Source organism: Chroicocephalus ridibundus, chromosome 2 (assembly GCF_963924245.1).
Source record: "Chroicocephalus ridibundus chromosome 2, bChrRid1.1, whole genome shotgun sequence".
NCBI lineage: Eukaryota > Metazoa > Chordata > Aves > Charadriiformes > Laridae > Chroicocephalus > Chroicocephalus ridibundus.
The window spans coordinates 49,916,369-49,932,630 of NC_086285.1; the positions used below are offsets into that span (position 1 = coordinate 49,916,369).

Genomic DNA, 16,262 nt, shown 5'->3' on the forward strand with positions numbered 1-16,262 from the left:
TTGCAGCTGTATCTGTCTGGTTTTGTAAAAGTGTGTCTGGTCGAAAAGAGCTACAAAATCACGGTGCGTACCACCACCAGCCCTGGAGCATCAGACACTGGCACCAGCAATACCTGCTGAGAGAGTCCACAAGCACCTAAAATTCCCGAGTGGAGGGGTCAGTGCCCCCTGCTTTGACCAGAAAGACATACAAGCATTATGTTAGGAAAACAGGTTTTAAACTACCAACACATTTCTCTGGAGCCGTATGGTGGCACGTGTCTGTGCTATCTTCCAGCATGGCACTGATTGCAATCAAATGCCCATGAACCAGGCTCTCACTTGGTGCATGTCATCTACCTGGTGGATATAACTGGCTCCGGAGTTTCAGAAACTCCAATCTCATGGACACAGGGTACCTTCTAATCTTGTAATCTCATAAATCATTGTACTGTTGCTGATGCTTCACTCTTGGGGGAAAAACAAAAAAAAAGAAAAAGGTTAATACACAAAAGGGAGGTTTCAGTTTTAAAAAGCTCCCTTTATTCACCTGAATCCCACTAAGGTCAAGAGAAAGGCTGCTACTGACTCATAACAGCATTTGAATCGAGGGCTGAATTAGAAATTACACTTTGTACAATTTCAGCTCAGGAAAGAACTAGCTTCCTAAAAGATCACATGGTGGCAACTTTCATCCTTTCTTAGCAAAAGTCCTAGAAATACTTTCCAACACTTACTCACCAAATCAGACCCTTTTTCTCTCCTATGACAGTTTTAATAAAAGCTAGTTATAGTTTTGATCCTATAGATGTTAAAAATGTGTTTCAGACACCTTTTATGAACAAAATACTCACTGAAATCCAAAGTGTTGTGAGTGTTCGAGGAGCTCATCTCTAATGGGCTGCTTCTAACTCTTAGAGTCTTGGAAGAGGAACGGGCCCCCAGGGCATTTAGTCTGGAGAAAAGGAGGCTGAGGGCAGACCTTATCGCTCCCTACAACTACCTGAAAGGAGGGTGTAGCGAGGCTGGGGTTGGTCTCTTCTCCCGGGTAACCAACGATAGGACAAGAGGGAATAGCCTCAAGTTGTGCCAGGGGAGGTTTAGGATATTGGATATTAGGAAAAATTTTTCACTGAAAGGGTTATCAAACATTGGAAGAGACTGCCCAGGGAAGAGGTATTTAAAAGCCGGGCAGATGTGGTGCTTAGGAACATGGTTTAGCGGTGGTTTTGGTAGTGTTACGTTGACGGTTGCACTTGATGATCTTAAAGGTCCCTTCCAACCTAGGCAATTCTATGATTCTAAGATTCAATACCCAGATCTACCCAAATACCCTTTTGGGCCCAGCCAGCCTGGGGTGGCACTGGAGAGGACCATCAGCCATTGAAACTTCTGATCCCTAAAGGGGCCTCCTCTGACTTCTGCCATGGTTTTGAACAGCTTCTTCAACACCGGTTTTACTAGTCTTCCCTGCAGGCAGCTGGCTCTGGTGTGCAGTCACTCCCATCGCCCCACGCAGACGTGCACCAAGCTCCTCTCCTCCACCTCCCTCCAGTAGACCCAACACCAGCACGTCTTTGAGCCTGCAAACTCAGAGAACCAAGCAGATGAGAAGCAACTCCTCAACACCCCAAAGCAAATAATTTCCTTCAGATTCACCTCCCAGAACTGGCTCGCTGTCAGAGGAGGGGCAGCGCACAGTGGAAACTGTGGAGATGCACATAGGAGGGTCCGACTCTTTCCGTGGCACTTTGCCATGGGCTGACTTGCGCCTGCTACGAAGCCATAGCTGTCATCTCCTGCCTCTCCCAGTAGATGTCTGAAGTGGTGCACCGGGACTGTCTCCCTCACATCTCTTGCACAGGGCTCTGCATGCAGTAAGCGCACGCGGAGCTACGAGTCGTTGGTGATGTGCAGCCGCCATAGGGAAGGGACACATCTAAGGACAGATTTCAGATCCTCTCCCTCTCAGGCAGAGGAAATTTGGGGCACAGTTTCACACGGCTCATGCCTGCAACCACCCGGGAATTTTACCAAAGTTTCCCCTCTGCATTCCCCCATCTCAACTCTACAGTCATTTTTCCTGGCTTTGGTGTCACTGTTTTCAGCATGTGCTGTCTTCCAGTGACACCTAGGGACAGAGACTGGAAATAGCAAGCTGGCCATCTTACATAAGCGTTGTGTAAAATGTATTTCAGGGTGATGTTTTTTTTGACAGAGACGGATTATTTAATTGCTTTTGCAAAAAAAGCCCAGGAGTCTCTTATCTCCTCTGAGAAACCTAAAATAACGCTTATGGCAGAATTTGTATTTTTAAAAATCTTTTGTTGTTATCTCCCAATAACTACTTGTAAAACTTCAATCGCACAATGGACACAAACCTATAAATCTTAAATAAGCCAATGGCTGAAGGGACAGTTGTGATTAAGATCTGGAGAAAAGCATCTTGCGTGTTTTGCCAGATTGACATACCATACTCCCCAAGGCCCACTCCTCAGCTCATGTGCGTTAGCATTAATTTCAGAAAGCGACACCAGACAAACGGCACTGATTAACATAGCATTTCACTCTGGTCCAAAAAGTGCAAGCAAGATGAAGACATTTCATTACTGGAAACAAAGCACATGGAAAGGAATATTGTCATCATGAGGACAGAAACACTTCAGAGTCAAAAGAACAAGCAAGTTGCTTCGTGTAGCTGTATCTACTATTTACCCATTGCTACTGCTGCTACTACTACTAATTTACTCATTACATTTGCACTTCAGTTCTCTGGTCATGAATCAGAGTCACCACGCGTGGTGTTTTGCCTACGCAGGACAACGATATGGGCCCTGACCTGGAGATCTTACCTGCAGGGCAGGACACAACTGCAGGAGCAGAGCAGAGGAACGGTGGCTCCATCTAGGCTGCTTTGTAGCCTGGCTTGATGTCACGCTTGAGCCTGCAGTGTGGAAGAGCTTGTTCCTGGAGGAACAAAGCTGAAGCAGCGGCAAATCTTCACACTGTGCCTCCATTTCTTTACCAGAGGAGCAGGCCAGCTTCCTCCAGAGCATCACCGGGAACAGCCAAACATGTTTAAATAGAAAACGCGCTATGTGCCTGTGTAATGCATCACATCAACCACGCAGAAACATACAGGCTAGCTCTTAAACCAGGCTTTGTGCGACAGTACAGTCTACATCTGCTCTGGATTTACCCCTGTAAATTTAGACTTCCTAATTCTACATGACCCGCAAGAACGAAAGAATCCTGTGCTAAGTCATGCCTGGACCTTTGGAGAATCCCCCCAAAATACCACGTGTCTTTGATGGCAGGAAGAAATGTGGAACATATTCTCAGAGGGAGAAGACATCAAGAGAAGTGCTCATACACATACCAAGAGCTTGTATGTCCAAACCCAAAGTATTTAAATCTGCTCACGTGGAAAAACAGTGTGGAGAAGGTGGGGACAGGGGGAAACCTGGTGGTTTTTTCTAGATCTTTTGGTCCGATCAGATAGAGCTGCACCAGCTGAGGCCCAAATTCAGTGAACAGAGAAAAACTCCGTCCAAAAGTAAAGGTCAAGTAAACTTTTGAAAAATAAAAGCCAGTGGATGCTTCGCCAGTGTCAGCACTACAAGACGTGATCCTGAAAATACAGTCTGTCCAATTCTATTAACTTCAGGGCAATGTCTCTTGACACGTACCTGTGAAGGAACCAGAAAAAAGTCCATCCCTTTGCTCCCAGCAGCCACTTTGCCAGACCACTACAGACAATGGAAACTGCAAGCCAAACCTTTTGTTTCTTTTTGCCACCTCTGCTGTTTCCGTCACACAGCAGCGCTGCCCGGCAGCCAGAGCCAGCAGCCCCTCCCGAGGCATGTTCCCGGCGCTCATGAGGGCAGGACCAGTTGCAGCAGGATTTCCCAAAGCTCACACAACCCTTGCTGTGTCTTCCAGATGGGGAGCTGGGAGAAAGCACCTCTTTGGGGCTCATTTAGGGCACTGAAATAAACCGAGCAAGAACTCTTCTGGGCAGGAAATGCCTCTTAAGGTAACATAAGAGAAGCTTCAACTTTAAGAGCTTCTTTGCAGAAATGTAACACCCAAATCATATATTTGGAAGATTCTCACGTTGTTTCCTCGTATTCAGTTATTCCAGCTAAACTTTCCTGTTAAAGCATCTCTAATGCCTGCCTTCTGAAAACATACCTTAACAAGGTATTAGCAGCCTGAAATCAAATTGAGACAGCTAATAAGATACTAGAAACTAACAGGAGATTAGAGATCACCTCCTATTATTTAGGTGATTGGGGAGAGGGGGTGCGCTGAGTAAACAGCTAAGAATACAGCCTGGGCACCGAAATTTCCAAGTGACACCACCACCACGTTCTTTGCAAAACAGCCTTTGGAGCCTCGAGACAGCTACATAAGGGCTATTACCACTTTAAGCACATTCCCTTTGCGCTCCCGCTTGCCTGTAGCTTCATCCAGCAACATGCAGCTGCTGCCGACGGGGTGCTTTTGTATATAAAATCATGTCCTCAGAAGTTCGTTTGTTGTTCTGAATGTTGGCCTTGATGATTTCTACAACTTCATGTTTGTTTGGGTTTTTTTTCCCCCTGTAAATCTCCACACCACAGTGGATAACTGCCGATTTTCCTTGTTGGGAGGGTACTGCCCTGAAAGTGTCAAGATACTACTTTTGTCAGACAAAGCAATTAAAAGACTGCAGGGACAGACCCACAGTAGATGCCATTTCTGTGCAGTCAGATCACGGCCCATGACCAGAGCGCTCTGATACTTTGAATTTATGGCCAGAGACCCAGCTGCCGATGCGGCTGAAGTGCTATGAGAACCAGCTAAGACATGGAAATTGCAGAGCTGCTTCTGTGCAGGGCAAACCACAAGGCAGCAGATGCTGCCGCGTTCAGACTGGCTTCAGGCAGAGGCAACTTGAAGGGCTCTGCATTGCTCTACAAGGTGCGGACACCTCCTTCCCTCGCATCCTCTGCAGAAACCCTTTTTATCTTCCACAGCATTGCTGAAGGATGATCCAGTTTCAGTGTGACTTAAGCCAGCACTGGAATGCACTTCTACGACCAGGAGAAATTAAGCCATTTGATGAACCAAAGAGATGTTCCTCTCCTCGGCGCCCTTTAAAAACAGCTTTGCATGCAAGGCAAGCGAGGCAGCGACGGATGAGGACTCCAGGCCCAGTTACTTTCAAACTGAACGCTGTTCACCATATTTTTTTTTTTTATGAAGTAAACCCACTACTGGAAAATCAGAAAGTTTCTCCATGCTACTGCAGAATTTTACCTAAAGGAAAGATAAGTAAGGGAGGAAAATAATCTTCTTTCAATCTTCTTTCAATATTCCCTAGAAGGACCTTTTTTATACTGAATTCTCACTTGTATAAATTATCTTGAATAATGCATGGATTAATTTACAGGTTACTATTTATTAAAGGAACCCGGACAGTGGTTGTGTTCTGTATCTTCAAGTCCTAATCCAGATCTGGCCTTTGAGTTACAGGCGTAACTCAACAATATCGGATACTGACAAGTATCATGCAGATACTGCTAATATCAGCTTGCAGGAGCATCTTTTTTTACCAGTGTTACCGAGTGTAGATGTGTTGATACCACCCACATATCTGGCACTTACTGAGGTGCAGCCCATCATTCATCAGGAGGTACTCCCATCACACGAGCATCTAACATTGTGTGAGAACAGGCTGCTTCCTCTACAACAGGGCCTGCCCTTCAGTAGACCATTTTTAACCTTTCTTACCCCAGACAATTCTCTGATTACATATCAATGCATTTGTCATTTGCTGGGTCCACCTAAAAGAGCAAACTTCTAGTTGATTTGAGGGACAGGCTACCAAAACTACTGCTGTGCCACTTCTTTCACAGCGTATCCCATCAAGACACCCAGGGCTTGTCCGCCTGCACTGTAGGAACAGTGCTGTTTCCCTCTCCCACTGTGAGAGGGACCACAAACACAGCTGGCAGCTAAATCCTGCCTTTGACGAGCATGACCAGTCTACTTGCAACCATGTCTGCAGAATTCAGCTACTCATAACTTAGAGAACTAAGTCTGGATCATGGTATTCTGCTGCATAATCATAGCAAAGATGGAAAAAAGCATTTATTATACACACAGGTACTTTTAATCAGACCCCAAATTAATTTCAGGAATGGGCTGTCACATTTCACAGATGCAAGCCATTCTAAAATAGCCAAGACCAAAACTTGAGCACACATCACTGGCTTCATCTTAAAACACTGTGCATTTTGCGTATTCAAGAAATTAAGATGATCCACTTCTACCCAAAACCTTAGACTTTGAGCCAATACCATCCCCTTGTTTTAGAGCCATGATATCCCAGTACAAGTCACAATATTTTTAAGTTGGTTAGTACAGATTATGATAGAAACTTAAAAGAGGAAAGGTAACATTTCTTGAAGAAATCAAAGCTGATTACAAGAGGATCAAATACATCGCTATTAAATTACACTACTTCTATCTTCCACCAAAAAAACCCCAATCCTCCTTAATAACAGCATAAAATTCCATTTGTTTTAGAAAAGCATACATAAAATAACACTGGTACATTTTATTTCAAAAGACTTTGTTGTCTCAACTCTAGCAATACTCCAACACAGGTTAAGATTTGTTCATAAAGAGCTCAATCACAGGCATGTAGCAAACATTAGAAAGGCATGCCAAGTACAAATTCTCTTTCGAAATTTTTTTTTTTAATGTAAACTGAAAAAAGTAGGCATGAAGCATCTGTACAGCAAACATAAAAAAACTATATCATTTTTCCCTTATTCACCTCAAGAGCTTTTGATCTTGGGATCTTACTAGAAAGTAACCTTCATACTGCTGTGCACGAGGGACATGTTCCTAACTAAACTGAGTATGGAAGTATGGAGAGTTGTAGGAGGAAGGCAGATTCTTAGTACTTAAATACACATGACCCTCCAAGACCACTTCCATTTCCCTAGTGGCAGTATCACACTAACTAGAGGAACACTCAGTGACACTAATCAACACTGACAACACCAAGAGTGACAGCAGCCCCTACTGTATCCCAAAGTAATCTATAAAAAGGCCTCCTCCATCCTTTAACTGGCTAAATACCAATCTTGGACATATCTCACACAGTAAGAGGAACTACTGAGCCACTTCAACCAAGGGTGTAACACATGGATCCTGTACACCTGAGCCTTCCAGGAGGATTAAGGAAAAGATAATTACTGACTGGAACTCAAGCTACATCTGTCCTATACTGTAAAATTCGAGTGGTACAGCCTGTAACAGTGCAGCACATTAGATAAGATCTTACAAAAACTACAAATAGGGTATTGCACTACAGCAGGGGTATCTGCTTACCGGCAGATCTGTAAATAGACACGCATCTTTAGGGCAACTGCATACTGATGAGCAGGATGGCCAAACAGGACAAAATGAAGACTCTGCTTAACCATTATTTTCTCAAATATTTAAAACTTAAGTTTCAATGACTCTTCACATTTTTAAGTTTTATAATGGCTTTAGTTATACTTAGAACCTTAAATGCCAAGCTCTCAAGGTTTAATTAGGATTTTTAAAGATACAGATGTAACAATGTTGTAGAATTCTTGCAGTCCAGGTTAATCTAAGGTAATGAAAGCAGACTTAAGATATAAAATTATTTCCTAAGGTGTCGTTTTTTTGTGTGATTCCCCCCTCCCTCCCCAAAAAATTTTTCCAGAACAAAATGCTTTTCATGTAGGCTGTGCAAGAATGTAGTGCAGGAAGTAAGGTTTAAGAGAAGCCGTTGAACCAATGAATGTATGCACACACAGTCTAGGCACTATTTTTTCAAAAGTTCTTTCATTGAGAAAATTGCTGCTTATCTGCCCAGTTGTGCTCTTCATGCTCATCTCAAACACATGGTCAGATTTAGCAGGCCACAGGTGAAGGTCAAAGGTCTGATAATTCATACAAGAGGAAGCAGGCACCCTACAGACTTAGATCACTAAATCTCATCTTCTACAAACAAGGACTGCTACCACCATTTAGGAAGTGATGGTTTCATTGTTCACAGCTGCATTAAGCAGATGTAGGCTCTGAACAGCCAATTCAATGAATTTATTTATGCAACACCTTACTCCAGTGTTATCAGTTGAAAGAATCAAGTTACAACAGCCTAATGTAACTATGCACAGCAAGGCTGTGAATTTGAAACAGCAGTTCCTACACCCAATTGCAGCCTGTGGTTAAGTCCAGATATTTGGAGACCTGAAAGACACAGACTTCACAATATTCCAACAAAAAGAAGCCACCACTCTTTGCAGTCTGAGCTTGCCCAGTCTTAAGTCCTACTAATGTCCTAGTAGTTTTAAAAGCAATTTTTATTATTAGCTCCCCTTTTACTGCCTTGACAATTATGGGACACATCCTTTACCATTTTTTAACCTACTCTGGAATAGACAGAAAGACTGAAACGTGCCTTCGCTATGCAAACATGTTTACACTGCAGTCACTTAAACAGTTCTTTCCCAAAGTCTTTCAGTTTTTCAGCATTCTTGAAACATGCATGCATATTCCAAACAGACTGAGCTTTGACAGAGAAGTTTAAGCTTAAGATGATAAAACAAGAAATTGTTGAAGCCTTTCCTCTAGAACACACAAAGAGGCTTGGGCTTCTAACAAGGATAGTTAGAGACACTGCTCTAGTTTAAAACACTTCCTGAACAAAAATTTCTGCTTTCCCTCTAGAAACATTAAATTGTTTGTGGCCACAACAATTCTCATCTATTTAAACTTCAAATGTGTTACTTCTTATACCTTCTTTTTAATTTTGCCCTTCGAAGGTCAAAACCCAAGCCACCCATCAACTGCAAGGTTCTTCCTATCAGAAAGGACTTTTAAATTAGGAGGAAGAACACAAAAGTTTTTCTTATTTATTCCAAGCAGAATGACTACGAAGAAATGACTCAAGCTTAGGCAGTATAAGTTAATGGAATGCCATCTGAAATGAGGACTGACTCAGTAACACATGAGACTTGCTAATCATTTGTTAATCTACAATTCAAAAAACCCACTAGAAGTACTCACGTAATACCACTGAAATAGGAGAAGATACTGCTTGGTTTTCCTCTTGGTCAGGAGAACAAGCTTTGAATGAGAACGTCAGTTTTTCTGATATCTGATAAAATGAAAATCATTAACTGCTATGTACCCCCAAAGGATTAATTATTTTAACATCTATGAATCAAAACGAGGTAAACTTGCAGGACAATGACTTTATTTTGCTAATGGGCAAGACTTGCGTAAGACTTATTCTTTAGATTTCCCTTCTGTGTGCTGGTATTTCATGTTTTGCAGCAGGCTTTCCTTCCTCCTGAACACACTATACCTTAAGAGTTTGCAATCTTCTGAACAGTTAAGATCCGTAACACCAGGCAGAATTTGTGGAGATTGAGAGACTGGACACTGGATTTTTACAGGTGGAATTGTCCAGATCAGACAGAGAAAGAACTTGTCATAAGAATGCTCTATAATGCTCCCCTAATTGTTGTTAGTGCCATAAAGGTTCATATCTGAATTCAGAAATCATAAAAAAAAAAAAAGCTCAACTGAGTTAAAATTCAGCATTTCTGTTTAGAAAGGCAAGCCTGAACAGGAAACACAGTATAGGCACAGGTGATATTAAGTAATAGAGTTTTGCCTGTTCTTGATGTTTATATAGGTAGTCATCAGCTATTTTTTTTTCCTGAACAAGTTTTATTAGTAAGCCTTAGCAGCAAAGAAATGTCTCTTCTTTTTCAGACAATACATGATTTTACAAGAAGTTGTTTTGTTTTTTTTTTTTTAATTTTTCCCCCACTATTCCTATTGTTTCCCAGCTCAGCATGTTTTGAATGTTTCAGAGAAAATTTCCACGTCTATCTCACAAGGAAGATAAGATCTGCATGTTTCAACAAATGAAGTCATTTCATTCCATAAAGAAACATCTCCTAAAAGCAAAACACCAAAATGCCTATAGCTAACTAAGACTAGATGAAAAGCATGGTGGAACAAACCTATTATAACTTTAGATCACAGTGAATGAATTGCCTGCTAGAGAAGTAGACTAAATCAGCTTTCTGTAGTTAACACCCAAACCCCATTACAAACCTCTCCCTATTAACCATTAGTCACAGCAAAACTTTTCACACCAGGGGGAAAAAAAAAAAAAAAAAGGTTAGCGTAGAACCTGTTCCCTTCCTTACTTCCGTAGCTAACACTACCAGCTAATCCAAGCACTCTGCTTGCCAACATTAAATGCACAGTCATGGCAAAAGCCAACTCAATGTCTTTCCTGTTCACTCAGTGAAAGAAGAGATACAAAATCCCATGCACTTCCTTCAAATGTTTTGGGAGTACTATGTAAGACCTAGATGTTTCATGTGTTCTCAATAACAGCAGCCTTAAGGAGTGCAGCTTATTTTAGTCCTACTATGCTTAACACTCATGTTTCATAGTCACTGCAGTAAATTTTAGAGAATATCCAGTTACTTAGAAAACAATTTATGTCTTATCACACTGCTACTAAGATACACCTACACAAGAGACTTTAAAGCTCTAGTCTTACAGTTACAGGATAAGATCACATCAAGCTAATGTACCGATTAATTAGCTAATACTGTATCATGTAGACCATCCAATTTATTCAATGAGCAGTGAGCTATACTTGCCACAAAACATTTTATCTATTCTTTAGTAAGACTGCTGTGCTACTTTAAAACTTAAGCTAAAGCATTTCAGATGTCCCAGAAAATATATGAATAAACTTTTATTTCTAAGCAACAACACACACTATTTTAATACAAGCCACACATTTAAGTCAGGTGGAGAGTAGTAAACTGAACAATCATCGCTAAAACATTTCCATTGGAATTGTGTTAAAGTTCACAAGTGTCATCATTACCACCTTACTGAAGTTTTCTTATGTGTTTCTAGTCTACACACCACATGTTTCACACAGTCATGCAAATCTGAATCAAATTTTAAATGGTCAGGTAACAGGGAAGTCCATTCACTGTAAAGATTCATTTTTCACAGGAGAGCCAGGCTAGGTAAGACCAAATACTGCAGGGTTCTTCATCAGAGTACCAGTATTTTAGAAACCATGAACTTTCAGTTGTTCTTCCTTGACAATGCCAATCTAAAGGAGAAAAGCAACATATTTCAGTAAAGCTTAAACGCTTAGGATATTACAGTGATATCAAGTTACCACAATCTTATACTCTGATTAAAGAAACTGCAACATAGTATATACTCAATAAAGGTGTCTTCTAGTTTCTGGGCCATGAGAAGAATTGACTTCACAAAAAAAAGAAAATCTTATCAGACATCTGACTTGTTCTGTAGTTCTAGCACTTACTCTTTGACAGCATAACATCTCTACATCATGATTTGCATCAGTAATCTAGTGGTGAAAGACTCTTTCCTCTATAGTGTTTTCAGACTCAAAATAATGGTTTGCATCAAACACTTGATTTTACAAATGAAGAACTCAAGTTGCACTGCCAGAGAACAAGTGATATGTTGTTGCAGGGTAAATGCATTCTACAGTGCTTTGATTCTTACTCTCATTCTGCAAGTGTAATTTTACTTTTTGGCTGAAAATACAAAGGAACAATAGTGGACATCTTTAGTTGGTTAATTAACATCAGTGCCACCTGTCACTCTACTGCTTCCACAGAGGTTTAGATATTTATCTGCAGTCCCTTACCTCCAAGAGAAATTGGCATATGTTCTTCCTCTGGTCACCTTGAAGCTGGATAACTTCACCGTATTCAGGATGTTCAATCACAGTACCATTACAAGCAAATTTCTAGAGAGAAACATTCATATTGTAAGGCACCTGACGTACATTATGATTTTTCTTAGTAAGTCTTTTCAGCAGGATTTTGTCATAGAAGCTGCTTAATAAATTCTGATGACAAAGGAAAGGCTAGATCTACTCTGCACTAGTTTTGAGAGCAAATGGAATTTATCTGCTGATGCATACAAACAAGAATTAAGCTGTTGATGGTAAATTCAGGCAAAGACAGGATTAGATACTGTGCAGGAGGAACTAGACAAACACTCATTGCAAGAATGGAAAACAAAGTCACAAGATATGGCCTTTCAATTCCAAACTATTTTAAAATAAATGTTTACATACTGGTGAAACTGGAGATCTCTATTTCAAGAGCAACACAGCTATGACAGAAGCAGGAATGCAAAAACAGTTCTACTTTAAACTGACTTTATTCTTGGCATCAACAAAGCCAGGTATGTGGGAAGTTGAGAATATACTTTATTTACTACTTCTTCATAAGAAAGAAACCTTTAACTGTCTAGCAAAAATTGGCATCACTGGACAATGACAGGGGTTTTGAGAAAGACACATAAAGGGATCAACCTGAATATGAAAGTGATGTGCACTGGCAGGAATGAAATAAAACAAATATTCTGTTACTTTGTATTAAAAGCTATCATACACCTTTACATAATATCTTTACTATTAAATCAAATCAGCAACTTCACCTTTTTGAAAGCTTTCACAAGTTTCTTCTTGTCATAATCATCTGCAATTCCCTGAACAGTTGTTAGCGTCTTTCTTCCGTTTCGTTGCTGGATCCTTATATGAATGTAATCCTCAGTCCCTGCTGGGAGTAAGTCGTCACCCTTTGTTGCATCAGCAAAGGGGTCTGCAGGATGAAAATGATTCATGTAATTCCCACAAAGGAAAACACCCAAGTTCAAAAACTAACAGGTAAATTTCTCATTTCACAAAGAGCTTTATTTAGGGGATAATCTTGCCTTCTTCTCCCTGTTTAAAAACACACTGTTAAAATCAGAGTACTTTTTTCTACAGCTGTATTAAGTCTCACTAGCCTACTAACTCAGCATAGAGCTCTCAACTACCATGCATCCAGTTTCTACAATGCCTTCCTGGATATAAGTAATTTTCAGCTATAGTATTAACTTACTTCACTATCTCTTACAAACTGTAAACCCTGAAGCTCTGAACCTGAAACAGGGTTCTGACAGAATATCAAGTGTACATCGGTTTTAGACAGCCACATGCATTTTAAGTGAAATATGGAAGTTATATCTTTTATCAGATCAGCTGTTAAAGACAGAAAAATCAAAAAGCTCTTGTACACACACCCCTTTACAGGTCCAGAGCAGAAGCCTTATACTGTGACGACTAGCACACTTCCAGCATTTTAAGACATACATGTAATTCTTGGCTACTAATGTAAACAAAACACTGTAACAGACACTAACAGATGTCAGGGGCTGTCTGTAAACCAGGACCCCTCTGCCAGTCAGTAGTTTTAGGCAAGAATTATAACAAAATTCATTTAGGCTTTGACTACAGAAAGGTCAGTCCTCAAATTCTTCCAAGCTTATATTTATCTAGCCCAGGTGAGATAAAAAGGCATTTAGGAAGAAGGGTTTCTGCGTTATACTTCTTATTCTCTGCTCTCCACAAAAACATATTTAACACGCACTCTATCAAGAAATTTGATAGTCCTACAAGTTTCCTAATCAGTAGCTCCAAATAAATCTTGAAGCATGAAGTACTGTAAGTTTTGTTGGTTTTTTTTCTTTAAAAAGACCAATCACCAGTTATTTTTGGGTACTAATCAGAATCATATTGAAGAGTCCGATCTTCGGAAAACGTAGGTTCAACAGCCACGCAAGCTACAATTTCCCAAACTTCCATCCAAAACTCAAACCTAACACACTGACCAAGTTTTGCCACCCACTCAAAGCAAATGCCCCAAAAAAGTTAGTTCAGCTGTAGACAGACTGACCCTTGTAAAAACAAGAATGAAAAGGGCATTAAAGGCACTGAATGCATCATGAGGATGAAAGCACCCCAGCAAAGAAGTACAGCACTGGGAAACTTGAGTGCCTTAACTAAGGCACCAGTAAGGCTTTCGTTAAAACATGCTGAATTTTCACTGTCCCCCACAGCTCGCAGTGCTAACACTAATAGAAAATTTGAAAGAAAAGGTGAAAGAAAAAGGGGTCTCAGACATGAAATTCACTTGGCAGAGTTTCGGATTCTAGGCTGGAGATAAACCAGCACCATGGGTGTTAACATTGGATTACTTCAAACGAATCCTTTGGGCAGCACCTTCCTAAACACAGGATCAGCTCCCAGATCGAGATTAACATGTGGCTTACACGTGCAGAAGAATAGAGACAAAACTGAGCCCAAAAGCCTGACAACATTATCTTCTAAAGTGTTAACTTGCTCACTTCTGTTGTCTGTAGATAAGGAAGGTGGAGAATCACGGCCCAGCACGGTAAACTTCCCTGCTAAAACAAGAGAAATGACCTACCTACCGTATAGCTCAATCTATAGAAACAATACTCTTTGCAGAGCATATATCAGCTTTTGCGACGTTGGTAAGCACAAAATGAGGCAGCAAATCAACAAGCAATCGGAACCGAGGAGATTATTTCCTTCCTTAGCAGAGGATATGAACTCTAGACTCCCTCTGCCCACAAAGACTACAACTTTGAAACTGCAGAATTGACAGAAACGCCCAGTATGAGGTGCAACCAGACATTCAGGCAAACAGCGCAGTATGGGGTGTCAGAGCACGGTACGTGGCGGCATCTCCTACGGGAGCGGAGAGAGAGCAAACAAGAGAGGGAGACGAGCCTCCCAGCCCACGTCTCTCCGCTGCACACACAGGGCAGGACCCGAGGCCGGGGCGGACAAGGACGAGCCGCCGGAACAAGGCGGGCAGCGCGGGGGACGGCAACACCCACTCGGCAACGGCCTCAATGTCACCCCGGGGGGCTGGGGGACACCGACCCCCCGGGGGGCCTCGGGAAAGGCGGTGGCAGCAAGGACGGCGGGGGGACAGCCACAGCCCCGGGGGGTGGTGGTGCGTGACTGTGGGGGCTTCCCGCGGCACAAAGAGGGATGGCGGGGTGACGCTCGGCCGGCGGTGGCCCTTACCGAAGGATTGGAGGTTCTGGATAGATGACATGCGACTCTGCGGCGAGAGGCTGGAGCAGCGGGGAAAAGGCCGCGGCTGGGTCCGCTCGGGTCACGTCTCCGGCTCCGCAGTGCCGGCGGGGGCGGGGACCAGGGAGGGGAGGGAGGGAGGAGAGGAAGCGAGGGGAGGGATAACAGAAGCGGAGGGAGGGAATCTGAGAGGGAGGGAAGGGGGAGGGGGGGAGAGAGAGAGAGAGAGGAGGGGGGAAAAAAAAAAAAGGAGTAAAAGGAGGAAAAAGCGCAAAGGGAAATAAAGAGGGGTAGGAGCCCCTCGCCTCCGGCACACCGCCCCACGCTACCGCTAACGGACGGCGGCCGCCGTTTTTACTCATAAAATGGCGGCTCGCCCGCGCCGCGCCGGGCACGTGATGGGCGCCACCCTCCCCCCCCTTCCCCGTGCTGCCTCACGGGAAGGCGAGTCCCCGCCCATGGAGCAGGGCGTGGCCCGGCGGCCCGAAGGACTACAGTACCCAGAGTGCACCGCGCCGGGGCGGCCGGAGGAGCTGTGGGGGAGCGTCCTGGCTTTCCCTGAGGAGGCAGCGGGCAACTAGAAGTCATAGAATTGTAGAATGGTTTGCGTTGGAAAGGACCTTCAAGATCATCTTGTTCCAACCCCCCTGCCATGGGCAGGGACACCTCCCACTAGACTACGTTGTTCAAAGCTCCATCGAGCCTGGCCATGAACCCTTCCAGAGAAGGGGCATCCACAACTTCCCTGGGCAACTTTTTTCAGTGTGTCAGCACCCTCACAGTAAAGAATTTCTTCCAAATATCTAATCTAAATCTCCCCTCTTTCAGTTTAAAACCACTAACCCTCGTCCTATAGCTCCACTCCCTGATAAAGAGCCCCTCCCCATCCTTCCTGTAGGTCCCCTTCAGGTACTGGAAGGCTGCTATAAGGTCTCCCTGGAGCCTTCTCTTCTCCAGGCTGAACAAGCCATCTCTCTCAGACTGTCTTCATAGGAGAGGTGCTCCAGCCCTTTGATCATTTTTGTGGCCCTCCTCTGGACCTGCTCCAACAGGTCCATGTCTTTCCTGCACTGAGGCCCCCAGAGCTGGATGCAGTACTCCAGGTGGGGTCTCACCAGAGCGGAGTAGAGGGGCAGAATCACCTCCCTTGACCTGCTGGCCACACTTCTTTTGAAGTCACCAGCTCGGGATCGCAGCTCCGTACAGGAAGGGCCCCAAAAGCCCTGCGCGTAGGTCGCTGAAGCCCCTTGTATCCCAGGCTGCCCACCTG

General features: G+C 43.1%; 1 protein-coding gene across 1 annotated transcript; it reads right to left on the reverse strand.

Annotated features, from left to right (window-relative positions):
* Positions 1-7,762: 7,762 nt before the first annotated feature.
* EIF1B (eukaryotic translation initiation factor 1B) lies at positions 7,763-15,381 on the reverse strand. Its single transcript, XM_063325384.1, has 4 exons — positions 14,984-15,381; positions 12,541-12,704; positions 11,741-11,842; positions 7,763-11,170 (listed from the first exon to the last, which is right to left on the reverse strand). The coding sequence occupies exons 1-4, from the start codon at positions 15,012-15,014 to the stop codon at positions 11,126-11,128; spliced, it is 342 nt and encodes a 113-aa protein (XP_063181454.1). The 5' UTR covers positions 15,015-15,381; the 3' UTR covers positions 7,763-11,125.
* Between the last annotated feature and the right edge of the window lie 881 nt (positions 15,382-16,262).

Coding starts and splice junctions, on each gene's coding strand:
- EIF1B (XM_063325384.1), bottom strand. CDS start 15,014: ATGTCATCTATCCAGAACCTCCAATCCTTCG. Junction 12,705..14,983: donor CCAGAACCTCCAATCCTTCG/GTAAGGGCCACC, acceptor TTCATCCTGCAG/ACCCCTTTGCTGATGCAACA. Junction 11,843..12,540: donor TTGTGAAAGCTTTCAAAAAG/GTGAAGTTGCTG, acceptor GTTTCTCTCTAG/AAATTTGCTTGTAATGGTAC.